At 35.6% G+C, this 25,606-nt stretch overlaps 1 protein-coding gene across 4 annotated transcripts; it reads left to right on the top strand.

The window, feature by feature from the left end:
- Positions 1-3,548: 3,548 nt before the first annotated feature.
- On the top strand, positions 3,549-9,039 carry LOC107688916 (mannose-1-phosphate guanyltransferase alpha-B-like). Of its 4 annotated transcripts, none has more exons than XM_016486744.1 (13): positions 3,549-3,592; positions 3,763-3,778; positions 4,370-4,467; positions 4,577-4,680; positions 4,853-5,045; positions 6,257-6,316; positions 6,458-6,588; positions 6,702-6,836; positions 6,924-7,021; positions 7,175-7,221; positions 7,299-7,391; positions 7,493-7,661; positions 8,252-9,039. In XM_016486744.1, exons 3-13 carry the CDS (start codon positions 4,435-4,437, stop codon positions 8,350-8,352), a joined length of 1,164 nt encoding a protein of 387 aa, XP_016342230.1. In that variant the 5' UTR covers positions 3,549-3,592; positions 3,763-3,778; positions 4,370-4,434; the 3' UTR covers positions 8,353-9,039. The 4 variants fall into 4 exon arrangements, with proteins under 4 accessions (XP_016342230.1, XP_016342231.1, XP_016342229.1 ...); XM_016486743.1 differs by having other exon boundaries at positions 3,550-3,592; positions 3,734-3,778; XM_016486745.1 differs by lacking the exon at positions 3,763-3,778.
- Positions 9,040-25,606: the final 16,567 nt, after the last annotated feature.

Below are 25,606 nucleotides of genomic sequence, written 5' to 3'. Positions count from 1 at the left end.
TGAAATCTATAAGCTCACCTATTTTTTACACTGTTATTAAGCATATACCATGGAGAACACAGTTACAGTATACAACTGTTTTTTTAAAGCATTAATTGTGCAAAATAATGCCAACTATCAAAAAGAAAGAAAGAAAAAACCAAGTAACTTTAGAACATAACTTTTATTAACCTTTATAAAGTTATAGCTAATTTATTCACATAAGAAGTGCTAAGTTTAAAGTCAACATTTCACACATACTTTGCCAGTATTTATTTACACAGGCCACAAACTGCAAACTGTGACTGTCTACAGGCAGCGTTTATTGTAGGAATTAGTTTTGCTAAACATACAAAAACAGAAACAGCCCAACAATAATTATTTATTCAAAAGCAAGAAAAAGGCCATTGCTTATTCCTTAAAGAACACCCAGATTACTAACACATGACTTCATTCAAATTGTTTATCAGGCTAAAAAGACCTAACAGGCTAAAGATGATGTCTGAAGGGAATAAAAGTTTTATTTTTGAACTGTTTTAAAGCTACAACATGAAATATGTTAGATGTTCCAGGCAGTTGTTTGCATTTGAGGATGAACTGGATGAAAATAACTGACTGGAGAGAAAAAATGGCAGGAATGTTCTAGAATGAAGAGTATAAGCATGAGTTAGGTGGATACTCTCTACCTTTTAGATATGATGACAGTAGTTTAAATATAAAAATACGAGCATGTCTGATGTGTATTGAAGGAGAGATATCAAACCATTTCACAGTAATCTTAGGTCTAAACCATTTTTATTGCTTGCAAAACTTAATATACTTTATATTTGATGCACAAATAAACTTTTGATCTGAATCTACTCTTCAATGTGATTTAAAAATGTATAAATCTGCCAAATTCTATGATCAAAACCAGAATCTCAGTCAAAGTTTTTAGTTATTCAGTTATTAGAACCTTAAGACTATATGTGTTTAAATGTGAACATACTGCATAAACTGCATTTTCTCTCAAGGGTTAACAAGATAGCTAGTCTGAGTGACGCCCTGGACTACATACAATATAGCAATAAACAAGTCAAAATGGGAGTACACAAGTGAGAAATTTCTTATACTAATAATAAACTCTCATCTCCTCCTTGCATTTAAATTATGACGATACCCATGACACATTCTGAGATAGTAAAACAACAGAGGGTGTGAGAGAATAGGGGGCATCCCTTAATATCCTTGCCGAGAGTGGTGTGAAAGGAACATTACTATATGCTTTGTGTCTGAGAAAGGAGAGGCTCTCATTTGGGGCAGACAAGCAAGGGGACACTGTTTACAGAACAGCTTGTGTGGTCTTTCTTCTTCTGAGACCAGAACCTTATATGTCCATAAAGACTTAAACCTCCAGATCAATCAGCACTTCTCATACCAGTCATGATCCAAGGCTTCTGCATACTGTTCAACAATGGTTCTTGTCAGAGAATGTTGTCGGGTAATATATAATGTTTCACATTTCACTTTGAAAGATGGATGTTAGTTATATCATCAGTTCATGATTCATGGCTGTTACTACTATATAAACCTCAGTTAATATGGCTTTGGTATACTGACAATGACATTTCCCCCCATTTTTATTTAAATAAACTTTAATTTTAATAAAATGTTAATTAATTTTAAGTTATTCAAAATACATTTAATATGTAATTCACACTTTAACACACGTCTATTTTTTAACACACAGCTTCTGTTATTTATTTTCACCTTAAAATGTTTTTTTAAAGAAATATAAATTATTATAAATTTTTAATAAAATAGTGATTATAAATGATTTTATGCACACTCACTTGTATTTGGACCAAGGAAAGTACTTTAGTACTTTTTACGTGACAGTTAAACATTTTACATTTTAGAGTCATCAGAAAATGGTTATAAATGTTACACGTTGGTGAAAAATGCTCATAAATGTAGACTATAAGACAAACATAATAACAGGGGAGAGTGGGATGGTTGCAACATTGCTTTCTTCAATCAGGAATGAGCTACAGTGATGATATTACTGCATATGCTCAATTAGCCCCTCATCCTTCCTGGAAGAAAGCAGCCACATGTTACCATTCCTTCTACAAAAATAAATAAATAAAATTTTCATGGTAAAAAGTAGCAGCAATTTTTTTATGATCAGACTTTTTTTTCATACTGTCTATCATCATATATCATATCATATCATATCATATCATATCATATCATATCATATCATATCATACATATCACATCATTTTAATCAGTGTTTTCTTGTGTCGAAGATGTTGTGTCAAGGTAATATAGCAAGTTTTATTGTGGCTGTCAGGCTGTAGGGACAGTTGCAACACGTTGTTGTAATCTTCCCAATATGCTGCCCCTTACCATGTAAAAGCTTGCCATAACATTACAACATTTAAATTTTATGAATTAATAAAGAACCCCTTTCAATAGTCAGGTCTCGCTCCTTTTTATTTAAGTAAACAGGTTTTTAAAAATCAGTCTGAGTCTAATGTGGTCTAATGTGGAATTTCGTTCTATCTCACTCTCTCTTTGTCACTGATGTTTTAGTAAAAGCATCTGCTAAATGACTAAATGTAATATAAATGTATTATTATTTATATTTGTTTAAAAAAAATAAAAGTAATTAACATATATATTAATACATGTTTATTTTTATTACTTTTTTTTAAACATAAAACAAAAACACACACTTTTATATATTGTTATATAATTGTTTTTGGCATTATTGTTATTTATTTAATAAATATTTATATTTATAAGTATTTATGTAATTGTTATAAAAAATTATATACTATTTATTATATAAAATAATACTACAAGCATGTTTAAAAATAATACAAAATATAAAATTAATACAAGTATATATATTTTTTTTATCATACACACGTTTGTTTTTGTGAATTGTGGGGACATTCCATAGGCGTAATGGATTTTATACTGTACAAACTGTATGTGCTATTGCCCTACACCAACCCTACCCCTAAACCTACCCCTCACAGGAAACTTTAGTAACTACAGTAACTACAGTAAGTTACGACTGAAGCATTTTCACACACACACACACACACACACACACACACACACACTTATAAAGACAGTTAAATAAAATGGTAGATTTTGAATCTGAACAGTAAGACTGATTACTACTTGGTTAACTGCTAGTTAGGCAAAAGTTCTTAAGACACAGTCTTAACATAGAGGCTATGTTTATGCAACTGGCCCCAGTTCAGTAAACTTTCACAGAAGTTAACAGAAGTAGGAAATTATTAAGTCTCAGTTTTCGAACAGAAGGAAATGCAAAAAATGTTGCAACCTTTCCCACTCTCCCCTATATACGAAACAATTTGGTATGCATGTTTTAAACTTTGAATATGTTTTAAACTTGTTACAATGCTTTTCCTTTATTATTTTCTTTATATTTATTATCTTCATTATCTCAAACATCCTTAATTGTCACTGACCCAGGTGACAATGATAGAATCTAATCTATGAACGTTATAAACAAGACTAGACTGGGGAAAAAAGACTAGGTCTGCCATCTTGTGGCAGATAATTTGAGCCACCTGTCATCATGTGAAATGAGGTGAGAGAAACGTTAAGAAATGTTTTCTGTTATCTGTCTATAATCTGTCTATAATATATGAGAATCATGAGGCCGAAGTTGTGGTCTTTATTAAACCTTATTTAATGCTTGTTTGACCTAAATATGGAACAACTGGACCAGTCTGTACATAAATTGACCTATATCTCCAGACAGACGACCTGATTGGTAAGTGCAGCAGACACGTCACAGTGGGCGGGATTACAGTACACTCACTTCCGCATTACTGTACCGAATGGATTTAATGAAACTGGTCGGTTATGCTGAAGTTGAACACGTTTTAGACGTAGTTCAACGTTGCCAGAAAAAAATTTGACATAGAAGCTGATTTTTATTTCGTAAACAAAATTGGTAACCATTAATTTTCATAAACAGATTTACATGAAGTAATTAAATAAAAACTAGACGTGATATAATCATCGTACTAAATCAGTATTCAGTCGTCTAAAAGAGTAAACTGCCTCATAACTGAAAAATGTTAAAAGCAATTATCCTAATTGGGGGCCCTCAAAAAGGTGAGATTTTAGTTTTTTTTTTCTAACTGTACGAATGTTATGAATGAAAGATGAATGATACCGCAACAACATTATCACATATGATGACGTGGCGCAAAGGACGTAGCTACGTGATAGCGTCTGATATGATAAACTCGAATTAGCTGTACAAAGTAACGGTCTTAAAAGTAGCAAATATGGTGATATTAATATGGATATTAAAACCTGTTAGAAAACGCATTTCATAAAAATGCCCTGCGTTCAGGTACCAGGTTCCGCCCCCTGTCATTCGAGGTGCCCAAACCACTGTTCCCTGTGGCAGGAGTTCCCATGCTGCAGCATAACATAGAAGCCTGTGCCCAAGTAAGACACTGCAAACTATGTTTAGATCACATGTAAAGCTTAAAGATGAACATTCGTCACAGTAATCAATATCTGTTTTGAAAGTTTGCCATGTTTTATTCTCTTACAGGTTCCTGATATGAAAGAGATCATACTAATAGGTTTTTATCAGCCCAATGACGAGCTAAACTGCTTCATTTCTTCTGCGCAGCAGGAGCTTAAAATCCCAATAAGGTTCAGATCAGCAGATATTTTAAACAAAGACAAATTTAAACTATTTTATTGTGTTATATAATACAGATGATATTTATACTGATATTTTGTCTCCCAGATCTGATAGTCCTGTAATGTAAAAACTTGTTAAATGCATAGGCTTAACGCAGTTTATTTCTTTTTGAATCTGAAGGTACCTGCAGGAGTTTGCCGCCCTGGGTACAGGTGGTGGGATCTATCACTTTCGTGACCAGATCCTGTCTGGGGGTCCGGCTGCATTTTTCCTCATGAATGCTGATGTATGCTCCGAGTTCCCCTTGCAGGAAATGCTCCGTTTCCACCGTCAACATGGCAAGAACCATTGTGGAGTCTTACTTGGAACAACAGTAGGTTTATGTTTAGTAATTAGTGGGTAATATGATTTTTGGATATAATATAATGTAATATAATAATTAGGGCTGTCAGTTTAATGTGTTAACTTAATTAATTAGTTATGAAAAAATAATGTGATTAAAATATTTTAATGCAGTTAACGCACTGGTCCCGCGCCCAGACCTGTACATCATATTACATTTCATAAAATTTCCCGTTGACAAATATGATGCTGGGCAACAACTCCATAAATGCAGTTATACCCTAAAATTCAAGATATTGGGGCAAAAATGCCCCTGTATGAGTTTTTGTCTCATATTTATATCATATGATAAGCGATAGAGTATCATTAATTAAAAAAACATTCAAGGTAGTTCACTCAAACATTTTAATTCTGTCATCAATTACCCTCATGTCGTTTCAAACCTGTATGACTTTCTTCTTTTGCACAACATAAAAGAAGGTATTTTGAAGACTGTTGGTAATTAAGCTGTTTTGGTTACCAATGACTTTCATTGTATGAACAAAACAATACTGAGATCTTACTCAAATGATCTTCTTTTATGTTCCATAGTTTATGTTAGGCCATTGTAGCCTAAATGTTTATGTGTGATCAATTTTATGTTGAATCAAATAAACGATTTCTTTCTAAAGCTACTATTTGTAAAGTCTACTTGATACTTTCTAATGCAATAATACATTTAAATGATCTTTTGTGGGTAATTTCACAGCCAAATTTAATTTGTGATTAATTAGATTAATTAATCGACACATCATGTAATGGCTTAGATTAAAATTTTAATCGACTGACAGCCCTAATAATAATATATAATATAATATAATATAATATGTAGTACTGTTCAAAAGTTGAAACTTTTTTTTTAATGTTTTTGAAAGAAGTCTCTTATGTTCACCAAGACTGCATTTATTTGATCAATAATACAATAATAGCAGTAATATTATAAAATATTACTATTAAAAATAACTGTTTCCTATTTTAATATATTTTAAAATGTAATATATTTCTGTGATGGCAAAGCTGATATTTCAGCAGCCGTTACTCCAGTCTTCAGTGTCACATGATCCTTCAGAAATCATACTTAATCATAAATAATATGCCGATTTGGTGCTCAAGAAACATTTTAAATTTTTTTTTATCAATGTTGAAAATAGTGGAAACAGTGGTAAATTGTTTCAGGATTTTTCTGTATCTCTCTCATTGCAGGCCAATAGAACACAATCGCTGAACTACGGCTGCATTGTGGAAAACCATGAGACAAATGAGGTACTATAAATAAATATGTACAAGATTGCTTCCTTGTACACTAATTCATATGATCTGAAGGACAAGCATTCCGTTCAATAAATGGCATTAAGAAGATACTTACTTTTTCACATTATGCTAATTATCACTCATTTCTTTCAGGTGCTCCATTTTGTGGAGAAACCCAGTACTTTTGTTAGTGACATTATCAACTGTGGGATCTATTTGTTCACACAAGATATTTTTGGCCATATTGGGACGGTTTTCCAGAGGAACCAGCAAGAGAGGATCCAGTGAGTGTCACTGACATAATTCAGCCTCTAAACCGCTTTGCAGACAGATTTACGTGTATAATAATAGGTCAGCCTGACCTGTTTGCACTGAAATGAGTTATTTTTTTCCACAGGGAAGAACTCACTAATGGCAAGCAGATGCCAGAGGTGATTCGGCTAGAACAGGACATCTTTACAACCCTAGCAGGACAGAAAAAACTCTTTGTCTACAAAACACAGCATTTCTGGAGTCAGATAAAGTCTGCAGGGTAAATCTGCCTTTCTCTCAATTTTTACCTGTCATCTCCCCTTTCTGTCACTGTTACTTATGCATGATGTTATATAACGTAACACAGGTCAGCAATATATGCTAGTCGTTTGTACCTCAAGCAGTATCATCAGGCACATCCTGAAAGACTGGCCACAAACCAAGATGGAACCCCCAAAATAATAGGTATGTTGCATGAAGAATTCTCTCTGAACAAGTTGGTCTTAAAGCTGTGTTTTTATCAAACACAATTTACCTTTGTAAATACAGAACTCACTAGTTGTATTATATAATTATATGCAGCTACAAGGTCACTGAAAATTTGTTTTCCACCTTCAGGGGATGTTTATATCCACCCTACAGCAAACATCCATCCCTCTGCTGTGGTAAGAACATAGGCAACAACTTATATACAGTAAATATATGCTTCTGCATTGTATTCAATTTCTTTCTCTCCATTCAGTTGGGTCCTAATGTTTCCATTGGCAAAGGGGTGACAATTGGAGGAGGCGTAAGAGTGAGGGAGTCCATTGTTTTACATGGAGCCGTGTTACAGGTGAAGTGGGTCACTCTTGTGTTCACATTTGCTACAATGACAATCAGACATTAGAAAGAAACGTGACATTGATTTTTATTAAATATGTGTCTCTGTTTCAGGATCACTGTTGTGTGTTGAACAGTATTGTTGGGTGGGACAGTACAGTGGGGAAATGGGCAAGAGTAGAAGGAACTCCGAGTGACCCCAATCCCAACGACCCATATGCTAAGATTGACAGCGAGACTTTGTTCAGAGATGGAGGTCTAACCCCATCCATCACCATCCTTGGTATGAAGATCTTGCCTCTATTATAATCTAGTGGCAACATAGATAACACAATACAATACAATACAATACAATACAATATAATATAATATAATATAATATAATATAATATAATATAATAAAATAATGTTTTTACATTTTTTAATATTTTTAAATGTTTTATTAAAGAATGCTCAAATGCCAAATTTATTTTGTAAAAAAAAGGCAGTAAAAATAGTAATACTGTGAAATATTATTACAACTCTTTTCTGTTTTAATATATTTTAAAATGTAATTTATTCCTTTGATGGCAAAGCTGAATTTTCAGCTGCCATTACTCCAGTCTTCAGTGTCACATGGTCCTTCAGAAATCATTCTAATATGCCTAATTCTAATATTCTAATAATATAGCCATGTTGTAATGACATTACTGATAATCTACTGAGTGTTTTAAACACATAAATACGATGTACTGGTTGGTTTCTTCCAGAAGGTGGAGCTGTTCCTTAAGAAGTTATAACAATCATCTTGCTACTGCATGTACTGTATGTGGCAGCAGTTTTTCCACAACAGGAAGTTTGTCTGACCATCTATACTCTATATTTTCCTTCTAGGCTGCAGTGTGAATATTCCATCAGAGGTCATCATTCGAAACTCTATCGTCTTGCCTCATAAAGATCTCAACAGGAGCTTCCAAAACCAGATTATCCTATAGAAGACACTTTCCTCTACTGTCTTTCTGAATAAACACTGTACATTGGGTCATGTAGAAAGTATATAGCCTAGAGATTGCACAAAGTATTGTTTATTTTTTATCATTATTTAATGTTTATGTATTTGGTAGTTATAGTCCAGAGAAAATAATTCCACTTGTGTGGTCAGTTTGTATTGCAATAATTAGCATGAATAATATGGTTCAATGGGGTTCAGTTTTCCTGATAATTTTAGGACTGGGAATTTTGTATTTAATATCTCATTCTAAGTTGATACACCAGCCTTATACACATATAGTAGATTACAGTAGCAGACAACACTAGATTTTACTTTTATTTTAGTTTTATTCCTTAATTACAAATCACACATACCTGTATTGCCTTTTCAGTAAAATTAAGATTTTTTAGAAACTGACAGATTTGAAGGCACATATTTTTTGGCAGGAATGGAAAAGATGGTGATAAAGTTTAGTTTTTTAACAAAAGACAAAAAACAAACAAAAAAATTGTTTCAGGGATTTTATTACTGTTTATTCCTGAATTATTCCCGTTCTCTGTTGCAACCATGTATTAAAATCATCTAACAACAGAAAAATAGAAACATCAGAACATGTGGAGTATTATTATGACAAATTGACGAGTCCCCTGTGAGCACAAATTGAGCCTAATGCGTTTGTGTTTTAATTAAAAGATTAGAAAAATTGAATTGAATGCATCATAATGCTTTAAATGTGTTACTGAAGTTTACATATATCAAATTAAAGTGCTATGGAAAAAATAAAACGGAGAGGGCCATATGAGTGACCAGTCTGACTGGTAGGAAACACTGAGAAGACATATGTGTGTCTTGCCATTTACAAGCTCTTATGCGGTTTTCTGTCAGCTAAGGCGAAATGCAGAATAATTTAGGGCATATACAAACATAGTTGTCATTTAGTTGTTTTTATTTCTTTTTTTTTAATGACCAAAGTAGTAATGCTGCAAATGTGAGATTGGTTAGAATGACATTTTCAAATGAAGTGTTCCTACTGTATGTACAAAATGTAAGTTAAATTGCAGAAAAGATTTTCTTACTCCCACTTTTTTTTCAGACATATAGAAAAGATCTTTACGTTTCTTTGATTAATCTGTCTGGCAGAATGGCATATAATTTTAAAGAAGCAAAAGTAACTGACAATATATATTCTAAATAAATACCCTATTAATAAAGTATTACTACAATATTACTATAGAGTATCTGTGTTATAAAATATAACATAATGCCATCTTTATTGGGTTAAGATGCATCTGCAGAGTATCGTGGGAAAGCGATGGCAAACTAAGTTCAGTTTTTAAACATAAATTGTTAAATAAAAAAAAACAAACTTTAATTGGATATAAGAGTGTTTTAAAATAAATTAAAAAAAAGTTGAAATACACTCATTCATATTCATGTCAATGGCCATTTTGTTTGTTTACTTTGGGGGGACACGATTGTTTGTAACACCTTCAGTAAAAATCACATTCGTTTTATATCTGGGTAAATGAGGGTTAAGGTTAGAAGGGATACAGATGTGACTACTGGGCATGCGCACATCAATATAGTGTAATTTTTGTCACACTGTTCAATAATCACTTTTTTTGCATTATTGTGAGGAGTAGGTTTAGGTTTGGGGTGGGTGTAGATGTTTATAAAACACAATCAAAAAGGTACAAAATTTAATTTATTGTTAGTTTCTGGCCGTAGCTGTATCCCTTCTAGCCACAACCGTAAATGAGTTCTAACACTAACTTATAAGAATTTAAAGACAGACCTACCAAGAACTATTAAGTTGTTTATCAATAACATATACTTTTTGAAAAACCTGCACCTGCATTATTTAATCTAAATAAAAAAATAAATCAAGTTCAAGTATAATTCCTAGTGAAGAACTACACTACCCATAATCCTGCAGAAAAATGTCCACCAATCACAGTAGAGCCCTTCCCCAAGGGGAGTCTTCAAGGTTATAAAAAAAAGCATAATGCAGCAGTACACTGGCAAGAGGACAAGGCCCTTTTTTAATGGATGTCAATGGAGGAGAGGCTTCAATGTGCTTAATAAACTGCTTTTGTGAGGAACCAACTTATCACCATATCACTTAATAAACTGACATACTGTTTGCTAATCTTCAAGGTTTTTTCAAATAAATATTTAGGATGGAGTTATATTTGTCGTTTCCAACAGAAAAATTGCTGTTTGCTTCATATAAACGTTTGTAATGTTGTGATTCACCAGAAAAAAGTCTCTAAGAAAATCCTTGTAGGAAAAATGAAGAAGAAAAATATGGAAATAATGGTTAAGCACTAATGCACTCTGCTGTTGGCTAACTCATTTTGCAACGCAATGTTGTGCGAAGTAGCTAGATTGAATCAGCTAATAACCAAAGGCAAGTAACTTTGGCCAGGCAATTGCATACTTGTGTAAGGTATTGCCCGAGTGTGCAATTACACGACAAAGACATACTAAAAATGGAAAAGCCATTTTCAAAAGTTTGCATTTTTAGGCCCCCAGAATGCTGTTATCATGTAAATAAATGGCCAAAACGCATAAAAAGGTTTTCAGTTTTTAGTTGAAAATGCTGTCCCCTCCTCCCAAGTTACAATTTATGTATTACTAAATAGGACTACAGCAGTGTTAAATTACAACTAGTGTATGTCTTTAATCCTATAGACATACATGATGATAAAATGCACACTTGTGCTTTTAAGGAGAGCAAATTATGTGCATAAATTATTTATTAGTCTAATTAGCATTAAGCTATAAGTGTGCACTTTACCTTCTCAACTCTTGTCACTTCCATGCCAGTGTTTAAAAAAAAGTAAATGTACATTTTTACAGATTGTTGTATTAGCATTAATTTCCCTTGACTAATTTTGAAGCAGCTCTGGAATATTTATTATTTACTTGTAAAAAAATATACTGTTTAATATATCATTATTATTTATGAAGCCATGATCATGAAAGGCAAACATCATACTATGCAACCACACTTTATGAAGAACTCACAACCTACTTGATGAATTTTGCTTTGTGAACAAATAGTTCAACCAAATTAGATATAGAGCTACAAAGTAACTAGTTTTAAGCTCCTAGTTTCAATTTTATGTCCCAGTTTAAAGGGATAGTTCACACAAAAACTGCGATCCGCCGTAAAGCAAGAAGAAGAAGAAGACGCGTCACGTGTCGACTGTTGAGGACACGCTCAGGAGGCGCTCAAGACAGTTCAGACATTGCAGTGCATCAGAGGTAAAAAAACTATATAAATACTGTTCAGTTTCTTGCACAGACCGATCGTTTCGTGTTTTTACACATCAATGTATCGTCACGAGCCGCAGGGTTTAATTTGGTTTTGTTTGTGTATGTTTTTTTTGACTCTCAAAGCCGTGATTCCCATTCACTTCCATTATAAGACTGACAGACTGCAATGGTTTGAGTTAAAAATATATGTTTGTGCTCTAATGAAGAAACAAAGTCACCTACATCTTGGATGCCCTGGGGGTAAGCAGATAAACATCAAATTTTAATTTTTGGGTGAACTATCCCTTTAAGGCTGGTGCAACCCTACTCAGTTGATTGGCTCAAAAATGTAGGCCTAAATATAGGCCTACAATTCGCCCCTGTACAGAATCTGTACCATCCAAGCAGCTGTCAATGAGATAAATGGAAATGGGACATGATATGAAGTTGTTTAGGTAGACCTTTGTTGTGGTAGTTAATTTTATTGATCATTACACTTTTTTTGAGTAATTCTACACCAAACTATGTTTAACTTGCCCTTACAGTCAGGATACATGGAAATAACTTAATACAACAGAAGACCATTGCCTTGTACGTAGGTTTGCATTAGTTCTGACAGAAGATTGGATTCTGCATTTTTTTTTTCTTCCTTTAAAATAAACCACAGACGGAGTACCTTATAAATTTGAAATAATGCTTCTTTGCTATACAGATAATATGTAATTCAGAAAGGTGACAGCCTCCTCCTTCCTCCGTAAACATGTTGATTATTCACAGAGTGGAGCGGGTCAGAAGAGGTTTAACCACTTAAACCTTCGAGTATGTTACACAGCCAAAGGGAACCAGGGTAAACCATGCATGTGCAGAGTGTTTTTTGTCCATGTTGTCCATCTGTTAGTATTGTCCTATATATGGTTATATATCAATTAATTGATCACTGGATCGACTTGGCTCACATCACCTTGAAATCACTGAACTTGAATCTGCAAATCACTGACAGTGTGAACAGGGCTTAATACACCAGAAATAAAAGCCAGAAGTGAAGGATTTCAAGGAAAACAACTTAAATTTCAGTCTGTTTCTCACATGGAGTTACTACGGCTACAGGAATATAGTGCAAAAGTCAGTACCATTTTTTTTGATGGTCCCCTTTGAACATTCTGTTGATAATAAGTAACACTGCACCTACATGTCAACTAACTCGCATTAAAGTACAAGTAGCCTGTCTGCTCAATATCTGCTAACTCTTTATTGTGATGGTCTCCCAACAGACATTCTACTGACTATAAGTAACTTTGCAAATACATGTCAACTTAATCTAACCCTAACACTACCACTCTATAATACTCTACTAACACTCTAGTGAGACTTAGTAGATGTGTAGGTGCAATGCTACTTATAGTCAACAGAATGTGTTAAAGGGACCATCAAAATAACGTGAAACCCACAAGCCATATAGACTGCTTTCATTATACTTGTATGTGCTTTTTAGAATGTGATCATTACCCTATGGTCCCTTTTGTGTTCTGTATTACTATGGAGCAAATTATTTTTCAAAACAAGATATTTTTAGTAGAACCACAACTGCATACTTTGACAACTTGACAAGAATTAATCAATATATAATCAGGTTTGTCCACCTAGAAAATGATTTGGACAACTATACAAACCAAATATTAGCTAAACATTGTTTCAGAGCAATTCATGTGAGTAAAAGTCAAACTTCATTTCAACGTTTAAATCCCCATGATTGCCCCATGTTGTAAAAACAAAACTTTTTCTTTTGAATTTCTCTTCTTTTTTTCTGGCTTATTGACAACATACCATACACTGTAGAGAAAATGTAGGGAGTATCTTAAAAGTTAATGTGTTAACGTGGGTAGCTAGTCAAGAATACTTGTGTTGAATGCTAACTACATACTGAAATTAAATGAGGATTTTCATCACAATGTTTGTAGTGTGCAAATTAGGTTTTATCATCTGACCAGTAAAAAGAGGGAAAAAAGGGAACAGGAACCATGGATTTTCAAAGGTGTGAAGCATGAATGTGAGACTGAAAAAAGTGCCTGAAGCTGAAGAGAATTTCAGATGTTTCTTAACTCTTAAAGGAAGTCTTGTTTTCTACTATAATTTATATTATAAACTGTTTGTTTATGAGAAATAATAGTGTTAAGTAATAATATGCAGGTGAAAACTTTGCGGTCTCTGCTCAGTATCTGTACTTTCACTGAAGTAATGGAGTTGAGTACTTTGTCCGCCTCTGCTCATGACCAATACAAAAAAGGACTCCTGATGAAACATTAAAGAGGCTGAACAAAAGTTCATTAAACAGACATATTTGGAACATTTCTGTGGATGAAACATGCATTTGAAACATACAAAAGATATTGATCTTAAACCTTGAAATTACTGATTGAACCTTGGTGAGCTTGGAATGCACAATAATTATCTGTGAGCTTGGATACTGTATGTAACATTAGCATTCTTGCCTTTAGTTTTCCTTTGGAACCAAAAATGATCTGCAACCCAGTTAAGTATTGGTGCATCAGCACTCCTCATCTTTTTTTCATATAAACTAAGTTCACACAAGCTTAGCATCCGAAGCCTATAAATTTATTAGCATTTAGCTTAGTACAGTGGTCCTCATTTGGGTTCACTGTCCTCTTTTGATGAGATAGCTTTTTCTGCCCTTCCTTAAGCACATTTCTCCACATAGGCTACTCACTTAATCTGACAGCTTCAGAGTGTGTGAAGCTGGGATGAGAATCTCTCCCTATCAGGATATTTACAATCTCTTTCTCTTTGATTAGAGATCTGAAGGTGTCAGGCGTGATTATCTTCTTTTCAGTGTAAATAACTTTAGTCTTCAGTGCTTAATTCACCCCTCCAGTTTCGTCAGTGGTCCCTGTCAAAGTTCTGAGTTGTAAGGATTTTAGTTTCCATGGCTCAGTCTGAATTTTAATTTAGAGTCTCCCAGCTTTGTACTTTTAATGGTGTGTTCTATTCATCTACTTATGTTCTGATAATAGAAAGTAAATCTGCCATGAGATGAAATAAGTGAAATGAATAAGGTTTGAAAATGAATGTGGGTGGTTGTTGGGCGGCCAATGCCATATAGAACAGTATATATACTAAAGTATACATTATTACATATATTACAAATATATTAAAATAGAAAGCAGTTATTTTAAATTCTAATAATATTTATTGTACTTTTGATCAAATAAATACAGGCATGGTGAGCATACACATTATCTATATTCAAAAATATTATCTATATTCAAAATCTTACCCACCCCAAACATTTGAATGGTAGTAATATATAAACGACATGGACAAAAGTATTGTGACACACATCCTAATTATTGAATTGTTTTATTGTTTTAATTAGACCCATTGCCAAAGATGTAAAAAAATAAAATAATAATAATAAAATCAAGCACCTAGCCATGCAGTATACATTTACAAACATTTGTGAAAAAATGGGTTGTTGTAAAGAGCTCACTGAATTCAGTTGTGGTATTATGATAGGATGCCACCTTTGCAATAAGTCAATTCTTAAAATTTCATCCCTGCTAGACTTTCCACAGTTAACTGTAAGTGGTATTATTGGAAAGTGGAAGTGTTTAGAAAAAGGAGCAACTCAGCCATAAAGAAGAAGACCACAGAGCATGGTGTGTAAAAGTTGACAATGCTCTGCTGATTCCATAGCTGAAGAGTTTCAAACTGGCACTAGCTTTTTGCAATGAGTTTCCATGGCTGCATGCAAGCCTCACATCTACAAGTACAATGCCAAGCACTGGATGGAGTGGTGCATAGCACTGGACTCTGGAGCAGTGCAAACCTGTTATGCGGAGCAACAAATCATGCTTCTCTGTTTGGTAGTCTGATGGGTGAGTCTGGGTTTGGCAGCTGTCAATAGAACATTACCTGCCTGACTGCACTGTACTCACTGTAAAGCATACCAAGATATTTCGGATAATGCTACATGTCCAGTAACAGTTTGAGAAAGGCCCTTTTATATTCCAGAGTGACTGTGCCCCAGTGCTCAAAGCAAGGTCCATAAAGACATGGTTGGATAAGTTTGGAAGAACTTGACTGGCCCACACAGAGCCCTGACCTCAACCCCATCGAACACCTTTGGGATGAACTGGAACAGGCCTTCTCGTCCAACATCAGTGTCTGACCTCACAAATGCTCTTTTGGATGAATTGGCAATCCTCCCCACAGAAACACTCCAAAATCTTGTGGAAAGCCTTCCCAGAGGAGTGGAAGCTGTTATAGCTGCAAAGTCCATGTTCGTGTAATGGTCAGGTGTCCCATCCATATAGTGTACATACAGTTAAAGGGGTCATTGGATGCCCATTTTCCACAAGTTGATATTATTCTTTAGGGTCTTAATGAAAAGTCTATAACATACTTTGGTTAAAATTTCTCAATGGTAGTGTAAAACAACACCCTTTTTACCTTGTCAAAATCAGCTCTGCAGGCACTTAAACCTGTTCTGTTGCATGTCCCTTTAAATGCTAATGAGCTCTGCTCACCCCGCCCCGCTCTTCTGTGGGGTGACCAGCCATGCTCGGAGAGACTGTTTACTTTAGCCGCATTTAGCGCGAAACTTGCTAACTAGCATGTTATTAGGAAAGGCAATTGCAAAGATTCATAAAAACCCCTTATACTCGCTTCTGCTGTAAGTGAAGCTGGATCACGAATGATTCGCGCGAACATAGACGCATTTAGGCAGATTGGGGGCGCATTCCCTTCACAAACAAACGTAATCCACTGCATCTTCAGTGGCTCAGATGTCGGGAGTGAATGATGACTGCTATGTTCATTATTACATCCAACAACAAAACACCTCAATCGCTATGGAGCCATTCTTGTCTACATCTGCTCCGGTGGTGAAACAATGGCGGACTGATGACTAACTCAGGGCGGGTCTAAGGTAAGACGGCCATGCCAATCAACTATCGTGGGAGGGGCCTTCGTCCGTGTGACGTCACACAGACAAGAAGCTGAGAATGGCCTGATTTGAAAAAGGGGATATTATTTTTAGCGATTATGGTGTATGGCTGCAGTACTAAAATGAATTTGAGCTTCAATATAAATATTTACACTGATCAGCCACAACAAAACCACCTTACTAATATAGTGTAGGTCACCCTAGTGCCAAAACAGCTCTGATGCATCGAGGCATGAACTCCATAAGACCTCTGAACATGTCCTGTGGTAACTGGCACCAAGACAGTAGCAGTATATCCTTTAATTCCTGAGGCCTCCGGGTAGTTCAAATAAGACCAAGTCCTATCTAAATGAATGGAGGAATCCTGAAATCTCAAAAACTGCTCGCTGAATTCACGATTAAATTACATATTTCAAATCAGCAACAAAATCTGAAATGAACTGCCCCATGAATGTTGTTTCTTATGCTTAAATAGCATTTCAAATGCTTATTTTTCAGGCTATACCAGCCAGTGCACATGCAGAGTTCCAACGCGCTTATGATGTTTCTATGGGAACCGGAGCTTTTAACGATCGCTGCAGAGACGCAATGACTTTACCAATCAACGACTGGCTCTTTCATTTAGAAGGCGGGACTATTCTGCCATATTGCGCGTTGCAGTTTCTCCAATTCATAAGTACAGGAGTGAACCGTCTGTGTATTTCTATAGTCTTTGTGCACACTCACCCAACCATCCTGATCAAAAATAAAACCTGATTCATCAGACTAGGCAACCTTCTTCCCATTTCTCATTGTACATGCTTTTGGTAGTAGACAGGGGTCATCATGCACTCTAACTGGTTTGCGGCTATGCAGCCACATACTCAGCAAGCTGTGATGCATGCTGGCAGCTTTCTATTATGACCAGTATTAGGGTTTTCAGCAATTCAAGCTACAGCAGCTCTTCTGTGTGATTGGACCAGATGGACTAGCCTTAACTTCCCTTGTGCATTAGTGAGCCTTGGGCACCCATTACCTGCTGCCAGTTCACCGGATGTTCCTTTCTTGCAGCACTTTTGGTAGGTATTAACTGAATACAGCGGGAACACTTGACACAAGACTTGATGTTTGGGAGATGCTCTGACCCAGCCATCAAGCTTTCACTTTTTGTCCAATATCTTTTTGCTTGTCTATTTTTCCTGCCTCCAAAACATTAAATTCAAGAACTGACTGTTCACTTGCTGGGCAATATATCCCACCCCTTGACAGGTGCCATTGTAATGCTATAATTAATGTTATTCATTGTCAGTGGTTTTCATGTTGTGGCATACAGATTTGAAGATTTTTAATTTAAGTGTTACACAATAAATACACAAAACTCCTGTCACATCAACCCGTATACATTATCTTTGATATGATTTGTATTTAAAGAAAAAAAACATCAGTTTTTCAAATATGTGATATGCAACTGTTTTAGACATATTCCCTCATTAATTGGAGTTCTATGTTAATAAGGCACTGTGTTATCTGAGGACATTTCTGCAACAGTGAACACATTAGTGAGGCTTTTATATTGTCCCACTGGCAGTTTGTTTATCCATCAGCTCTAATCCTATATTCAGTTGTTTATTGTATAATTAGCAGAAACATCATACCCCTGTGCCTGTCTGGAGTAGCATTTTGATTTAGGTCACAGGCATCATTTGCCTTGTAAGTCTTAAGCCCCATTTCCACCGCAGGAACTAGGGACTTTGGGCCGGTACTCGGTGTGTTTCTACCGCAGGAGCCAGGATCTAAATAGAGTTCTGGGTAAAAATTTGCCCCTCAGAAAGTCCCTGCTCGCGAGGTATAAGCCTAAATTGTGCCCAAAATCGCTCACTCGTTCACTCATTTACTAATCCCTATATAGTGTATGGCAGTTGAGTGGACTATATCAGAAAGGAGTGAACGAAATAAGTGAACGGATTCGGATGGTGACGTATAGACTGCGCGTGAGACTTGGAGCTGTTGCAAAAACATCTTTGTCACATATGTACTTTTATATTACATGTACCTTATTTTAGAAAATAATATTAATAGCAATAACACTCAAAATGACTTTATATTGTAATTATACATACCTCCTTGTCAGCGTTGTGGTATCATCGATGGTATTCATTTGTTTTGTAATGCTTTTATGTTCATAATCATTAAATATGATTCAAATACTGAGAATTAAGTGAGAATTAAACACACATTAACACATGTTCATAATTTTTTGTATTTATTATTTTTAGTAGCTATCTTGAAACTCTCCCGAGCAGTGTTTTGAGCTCAGATAAGATAATGGTCGTAGAGCGCCCTCAGGCAACCGTTAATTTGACATCAAAATGAATACGCTGCCTACAGGTGATTAACGAATGTTTTTAAATTATCCACCAAATTATCATCATTTTTGTAAGTTAACAACGATGCCACCTCAGTAAATTAGTAAAATATTAAATATTATATATTTGAATATAAATAATGTATGAAATCAACCTTAAAGCAGAAATAAGAAAGATGTAAACGGCATCTCTCATTCAAACTTGCTCGCTCCCGCTCTCTCTTCCAGCTCGTCGGTTCTCCGCATTGGATTGTGGGAAATAGTGCTTCAGCGAGTGTACATCGGTTGTACACTCAAAATCAGAATGCATTGTGCGTAAAAAGTAGTGAACGAATGTAGGGAATGAAGTTCACTCAGAATTCTGACAGCACTACAAAATGGCTGACACCCGATATAGTGCACTATATAGTGGATAGGGAGTGGTTTCGGACACAGCTCTAGTACTTTTTCAAAGGTCCGGAACTTTCAAGGGTGCCTTGGGTGCTGAACATGCTGATTGGTTGAGTTCACACATCATTGTATTTCAACCACCATATATTCACATCATTTTCAAGATATTACTGTTATTGTGTCATGAAATGTAGTTTTAAAAGTATTTCAGGCGAGAATGTAGTTGTTTAAAACTCAAATCTGCGGTTTATTTATAAAGACTATTTGAAAATGTGCGTTGCCGATTTCGGAGACGTGAGCTGCACGCGATCAGCGGGCGCTCAGTGCTCATGTATCCCAACAAGAGCAGCCTCAACTCGTCTAGTCCTTCTGACATTTGCCGCTGGCTCTGATGTCTCTGTAGTGGTTAAACATAAGATAAATTAGTTTGGGGGTAAATCTAAAAGGTAATCTTTGGTCTTTTTCCTATGAATCTATTAATATGTTAAACTTAAATGAAAAGGCAACACTGTTTGATATAATATTTTGTTTTATTGTAATGTATGTATGTTCCCTGAACTACATTTCTGCGGTTATTAATATGTTTAAATGAAAACGAAAAGAGGCAGTAGCCAAGGCGAGCTGACTGACGTTATCAAGTAGGCTACGGTGCTGTTTGCAGAATGACCGGACTTGTGTCGTCCCGTCCCCGTGAGTTCACACTCCCGAGTTGAACTCGTGAAGTCCGAACTACCGAGGATGCAAGTCCGAAATTTGCGTACTTGTTATTGAGAAACGCTCGCAGACCTACATCACCAGACTATTTGCCTATTCTTCACGGTACTATAGACCACGATGGAAACGCAGACAGCAACAGGTCTGGGGGGAAAAGTTCCTAGGAAAAAAGTTCCTGGGACAAATTATTCCAGGTAATTTCGGTGGAAAAGCGGCTTTATACTCTGATCACTAACTTACATCAATTTTTTATCCTATGGTGATGACTCAGTGGGCTTTAATTGGTTAAAATACCGCTGTAATTGAATCCATGCTATAACACTTTTGGCACTTATTTGTGTGCTGTCCCTAAGCATGGCACTTACTGTACATTTCCCTTAACACACATGCATGCATTTAAATGTGCATGTATGCAAACACATTTGCATGCGTCTTAACTGTTGTGGGTCAATGAATGTAACAGGATAATTGAACATTGTACGCTCCCAGAGACGAATCTTCAGCCATTACTTTTGTGTTTAACTCTTCATTAGAGGAATTAAAGCATCTAATACAGTGCTTCAGCAGCAACCCTTAGGAAACTAGCGGGTGGTAAGAACAAAGGGCTTGTCTTGACTGTTTCAAGACAAGCCTTAAAAGATTTAAAATGGAGCATTAACTGTAGTTCCTGCCTCATCCACTCACTGCCCTTCCTTATGGCTCAGTTGGAGGTAGATGGCGAAATATAAATTGTGTCCGTCTGTCTGCTGACGAGAAAATAATATGTTTTTAAAGTGGTGACAGCACTTAAAGAGAGAGATGGAGAGAGTGGGTGAGCAGTGATGTGTAAGGGTCTAACTTACACAGCATTGTCTGCTTTTCTACAGCAGGCAGGACCGCCGTAGGTTAAACTGGCTCATCTAATAGCTTGCATGACAGAGATTCGCAAATTAGTCTACTTTTTTAAACCTATGCATATGGTTTATGAAATAATTAATAGTATCCCAATTTAAAAACCTAACCTATCAATAATGCACTCATTAGTACTAAATATACCCAAAGTGAGCATTATGTTTTTTCCATTTGAATGAGCGATGGATGTAAATTGTTATAATTGGTGAAAGATTGCTTCGTATTCATGCACACATATCAACCAATTAGCCTATAGACTTATCTTGCGTTATAGACTTATCTGACTGTTGCAGTCAGACTCGACAGCAATCCGTGTTAGTGAAAAACCCAGAGAATCTGTACTCTGAATGCATTTTAACACCACTCTCCACAGACTTGGCATCTTCAGCATAATCTTCTACCCTACAGTTCTTTTCCACCACACTAAAATCCTCTTAATGTACACTTAAAGCATTATTCAGGAGCAGAGGAATAATTTAGAAATTCTGAAACATCTACTCTTATTTAAAATCTGTCTCTTTGATAATAATGTGATCTTGCCCATCAGAAAAACTTTTAAGCGAGAGCTTTTTTTTTAATTTTTTTTAATTCCTGTTAAATTTTGAGTGCAGCCAGTGTTTGGAGAGGTTCGCAGTCTTCGTCATATGTTCCTCTGTTGGTGAGAGAGATGAAGATGGGATAGGTGAAAGCAGGATATTATGTAAAATAAACAAATTTACACCCCTAATCAAATTTTTCATAAATAAGCATGCATGATGTGGAAAGCTGGTGGAATAAGAACAAATGTCTTCTCGTAAGATCTGAGAGAACAGGTCGGGATGTTTAATTAATCCTCTTAGATTGAGATTCATACAATCTGTTTTTTTATGCCTCACCTGTCTCTGTATGCTCTGAGCTTTTAAACAAACCAAATGCTTTTAACAGACACAAGTCTGCTAACATATTTGTGCAGGAAGTGCCTGCTTTTAGCATAGATTAAAACATATGGATATGAAAATAAAACTTTACATCAGTTTTGTTAGTTTTAACCAATATCCATCTGCTGTCTGTGACGTCAGTTCACAAAAAGTAAAGAACAATGCAGCTTTCCAAAACGAGCTCTGTGTCTTTCAGAAGTGGTCCATTAAAGACCAACATTGTTAGCTTATTTCAATAAAAAAAGTTAACTTATTACTCTTCAGATGGAATATATCTCACAAATGCTGATGTCCAGATAAAAAGCCAAAATTCATAAGAGAAGAACTAAATAAATCTTTCAAAAATTGGCAATCAAGTGTAAATTAATGGTCATATGCATTAGTTAAAGGCATCATAGGCTCATTGGAAAATTGTGCCTCTATACATGCACTTCAGTCTCCGAAAACGTACCAGTATAAATACAATTCACTGTAGCTGATATGAAAACAAAAATTATGATTACAGGCATGTGTGACATTTGACACTTGAGTGTGTGGGGGTGGGGCAAGAAAAAAAATCAGTCAATCAAAGCAGTCAATCCAACACAGTCAAGAATAACTTAAAGAGGTTGCCACTGTTTAGTAAACTGTGGACTAGCTTTGGCTCTTCCTGCTGACTTGAATGGTGATGCTTCCCGTTTGTCATTTGATGCCCTTTAATTTTTAACCAGAAATATGCACGCTGCTTTTCTGATGTTCACTGAAGTTTTCCGTGTCTTTTTCCCGTGTCACTTGAAATGTTTCCGTTTTGAATCGTTTTTACCAAAGGCGAGACACGTGAGGAAAAAAAAGGCTATTCTGTCATAAATCGCACATCATTCATTGCTGAAATTTCTACCGTCTGTTACTGGAAATTAAATTAAATTACTGGTTGATATGTCCCGATCTCAATAAAAGTTTACACACGCTTTTGGTCCGTGAATTAGATCTCGCTCGGGACGCGCGCTGTCTGTGGAGGTTTGGCCAGGACCGGTTCCAGAATTAAATCAACATATTTTATGTTCCGTCCATTGCCAATCTGCTATTTCGAAAGTGAATCCGGCATAAATATGCGGCTGTCATTCCCGAAACTTTGCAGGGTGTAGCCTATGTGTCCGTCCATTCTCCGTTCAGCTCCATATATATGGATTTTCTGATGTTGTAAACTTGCTCGATAGCCCACCTGGTACAGCTTTATAGATGCAATGCTGAGTGCTCAAATACCAGGATGAGTCATATGAAACACAAGTCATGATAAAAGAACTCAAAGAATTATAGAAGCAAGCTAAAATGGCATGGTTGCTTCAGTAAATGTGTTTTTATCCCACATTTGCATTTATTTACAACATTGGTTAGCTTTAGGGTAGAGTTTTAGGGTTTGTTATTTTCTAATGTGTGACCTACCGTGATTCATTTCTGAACTGCTGTGATATATACAAACAGCGTAATAATTTTTTTCCACATTCACGTTCATCTGTTTCAGATGAAACTGAATATGCTTTTAGCACCATTTACTGGACATAATTTTGCTGAAATTTTGCCACAGGAAGGTGTTTCCAATGAGCCTTAGGTATACATGTTAAAATCAGTGCTATACCAGAACACAAGGAACAGGGAGCTCTGAATAGATTTCTCCCACTGTAACGTCATACTGACTATGTCTTAAATCTTAGATTAATTTAAAAATTATCCTTCTTATGTCTAACAATATTGCCTTCAACGGTCCTTTGCCAACCCCTTACTGTGAAAGTAAATGGTCTTATACTTACAAGGGTCACATCCTCAATATATATTAAAGCACTTTGCCATTGTGCTGCCTTCTTGTGGAATAATTTATATTATAATGTCTGATATTCATACTGAGCCAAGAGCTTAGAAACATTTTAGCCATGCTAGGACTTTAAGCCTTGTCTTTGTTTTGGAATGGGGCCAGTATCAGAATCATAGTGGTTTGTCCTGTCATCTTCTCATTGATTGGCTGTGTTTTGCTTGCAAGTCATGTTGGTGGGACTGCATCTTGCTTACACTACTGATGGTGATTCCCTATGCAATTTATACCTTGGTTATGCTGCCATGTTGGTCTGGGAGAATGCAAAATTACCCTCATCATTACCTGACTATAATTGTCCTCCCTTTCAAAGCTCCAGAGACTATTACAGTATCTCATTTATCAGACCCTGGCTACCTTTGCCCTGACTGGACACAATCCACCCTGGGATCTTTCTGACCTTTGGTATAATTTGTACAGCTTCTAATCAAGGCCACATGCAGATTTTCCCAACCTACCTTCAGCCTGTCTTCTAGTTTCTCATGAGACCTGACCTTTAACTTCAGTATCATTCAGTGTGTGATCATGCTTATATGTGCATTTAATATTATTACTTATATATTTTTTAATGACATTAACGACTTTTGGCTTAGCTGAGTTATAGTTGGGTTCATCCTTTCCACTTTCTTCTATGAAAAGGAGGTTGTCTTTTGCATGGTACCTCATTCTTGCTTGTTGTGTTGCCATACCATTAGCTTTTTGGCAATCCTGAAGTTATAACACTATATATTTGTGGGTGTATGTCAACGTATGTGGACAGTTTTCATATAACTTAGCAGTCTGTTCTTTCTTTCTACTGTTTTAGACTAAAAATAATTAGAGGGATGTTGGCAAAACCCTGCCAGACCTCACAGAGCGGAAAAGGTAGAAATCAATAGTCTCATACCAAAAAAAGACCCTCTCTGTGAACTGAAATCAATTAAAAGCTTTTAAGTCTTCTCAGTTTCCTGTGGAGTTTATTTATTTATTTTTATTTATTTATTATAATTTGTTGTAGAAGTTTAGGAAATGTTTGGCAAGTAAAATTGTTGTTTGGATGCGTGAAGTGAGATAGATACCGATAACAGTATCATACAAAAAAAGTTGCTATTTTCTGTGCGCAAATTTGTATTTAGCTTAGGTATCTTTGTTGTTAAGTTTAGGTAAGGGGTAGAATTAAGGGATCTAAAGTATGGTCATGTGGAACAAGGCATTAATATGTGCTTTATATATACTAATATGCAGCCAATATGCTAGTAATATGCATGCTAAGCAACTTGTTAAAATTGTTACCATGTTGTGAAGTCATATAATTTCATATGAATTTGCAACCTATAAGAATGTTAGCAGTTTACACCTGTGGTGGTTGGGTCAAACTGAAGATCTGCAACTTAAATGCTTCATAAAGATTGCTGTTACTTTTAGTGTCCATTTTAGTATAAAGTTTTATGAAAATACAGTGAAAATCAAAGTGTCTCTCTCATTCACTTGCTGTCTTTTTACAGCTGTTCTTTCCAGACACTTTGTCCCTTTTGTACCCACCCTGCTTTTCTTCTTTTAAACTGCCATAGATGGTTATCACCAGGTAATGGAGTGTTCTGATAAAATCGACTGAAATCATTTGTCCTAATAATAAGGAACCTGCTCAAAAGATGTTCCCTCACCTTAAATGTTGTAAATTTCCCTTTTTTTTTTTAGCTCAGCTTTTCAATGATTATTACCATTAACAATGTTTGAACAGACCGAACAAAAAGCTTTATTGCTTCCATTTGTATGGGTTAAATAAACCCAGTGCTGGGTGAAATATGGACAAACCCAGCTATTGGCTTGTTTTGACCCAGCGGTTGGTTTAAATGTTTAACCCAACCTTCTGGGTAGCAACCCAACCACTGGGTCAAAACAACCCAATAGCTGGGTTTGTCCATATTTTACCCAGTGCTGGGTTGTATTTAA

The sequence above is a fragment of the Sinocyclocheilus anshuiensis genome, unplaced genomic scaffold (genome assembly GCF_001515605.1).
Source record: "Sinocyclocheilus anshuiensis isolate Anshui unplaced genomic scaffold, SAMN03320099.WGS_v1.1 scaffold101, whole genome shotgun sequence".
NCBI lineage: Eukaryota > Metazoa > Chordata > Actinopteri > Cypriniformes > Cyprinidae > Sinocyclocheilus > Sinocyclocheilus anshuiensis.
The sequence above is the reverse complement of the archived record's forward strand: the minus strand, read 5'-3'. Positions and strand labels throughout refer to the sequence as shown.

Coding starts and splice junctions, on each gene's coding strand:
- LOC107688916 (XM_016486742.1), top strand. CDS start 4,086: ATGTTAAAAGCAATTATCCTAATTGGGGGCCCTCAAAAAG. Junction 4,126..4,369: donor AATTGGGGGCCCTCAAAAAG/GTGAGATTTTAG, acceptor CCCTGCGTTCAG/GTACCAGGTTCCGCCCCCTG. Junction 6,837..6,923: donor AGTCAGATAAAGTCTGCAGG/GTAAATCTGCCT, acceptor AACGTAACACAG/GTCAGCAATATATGCTAGTC.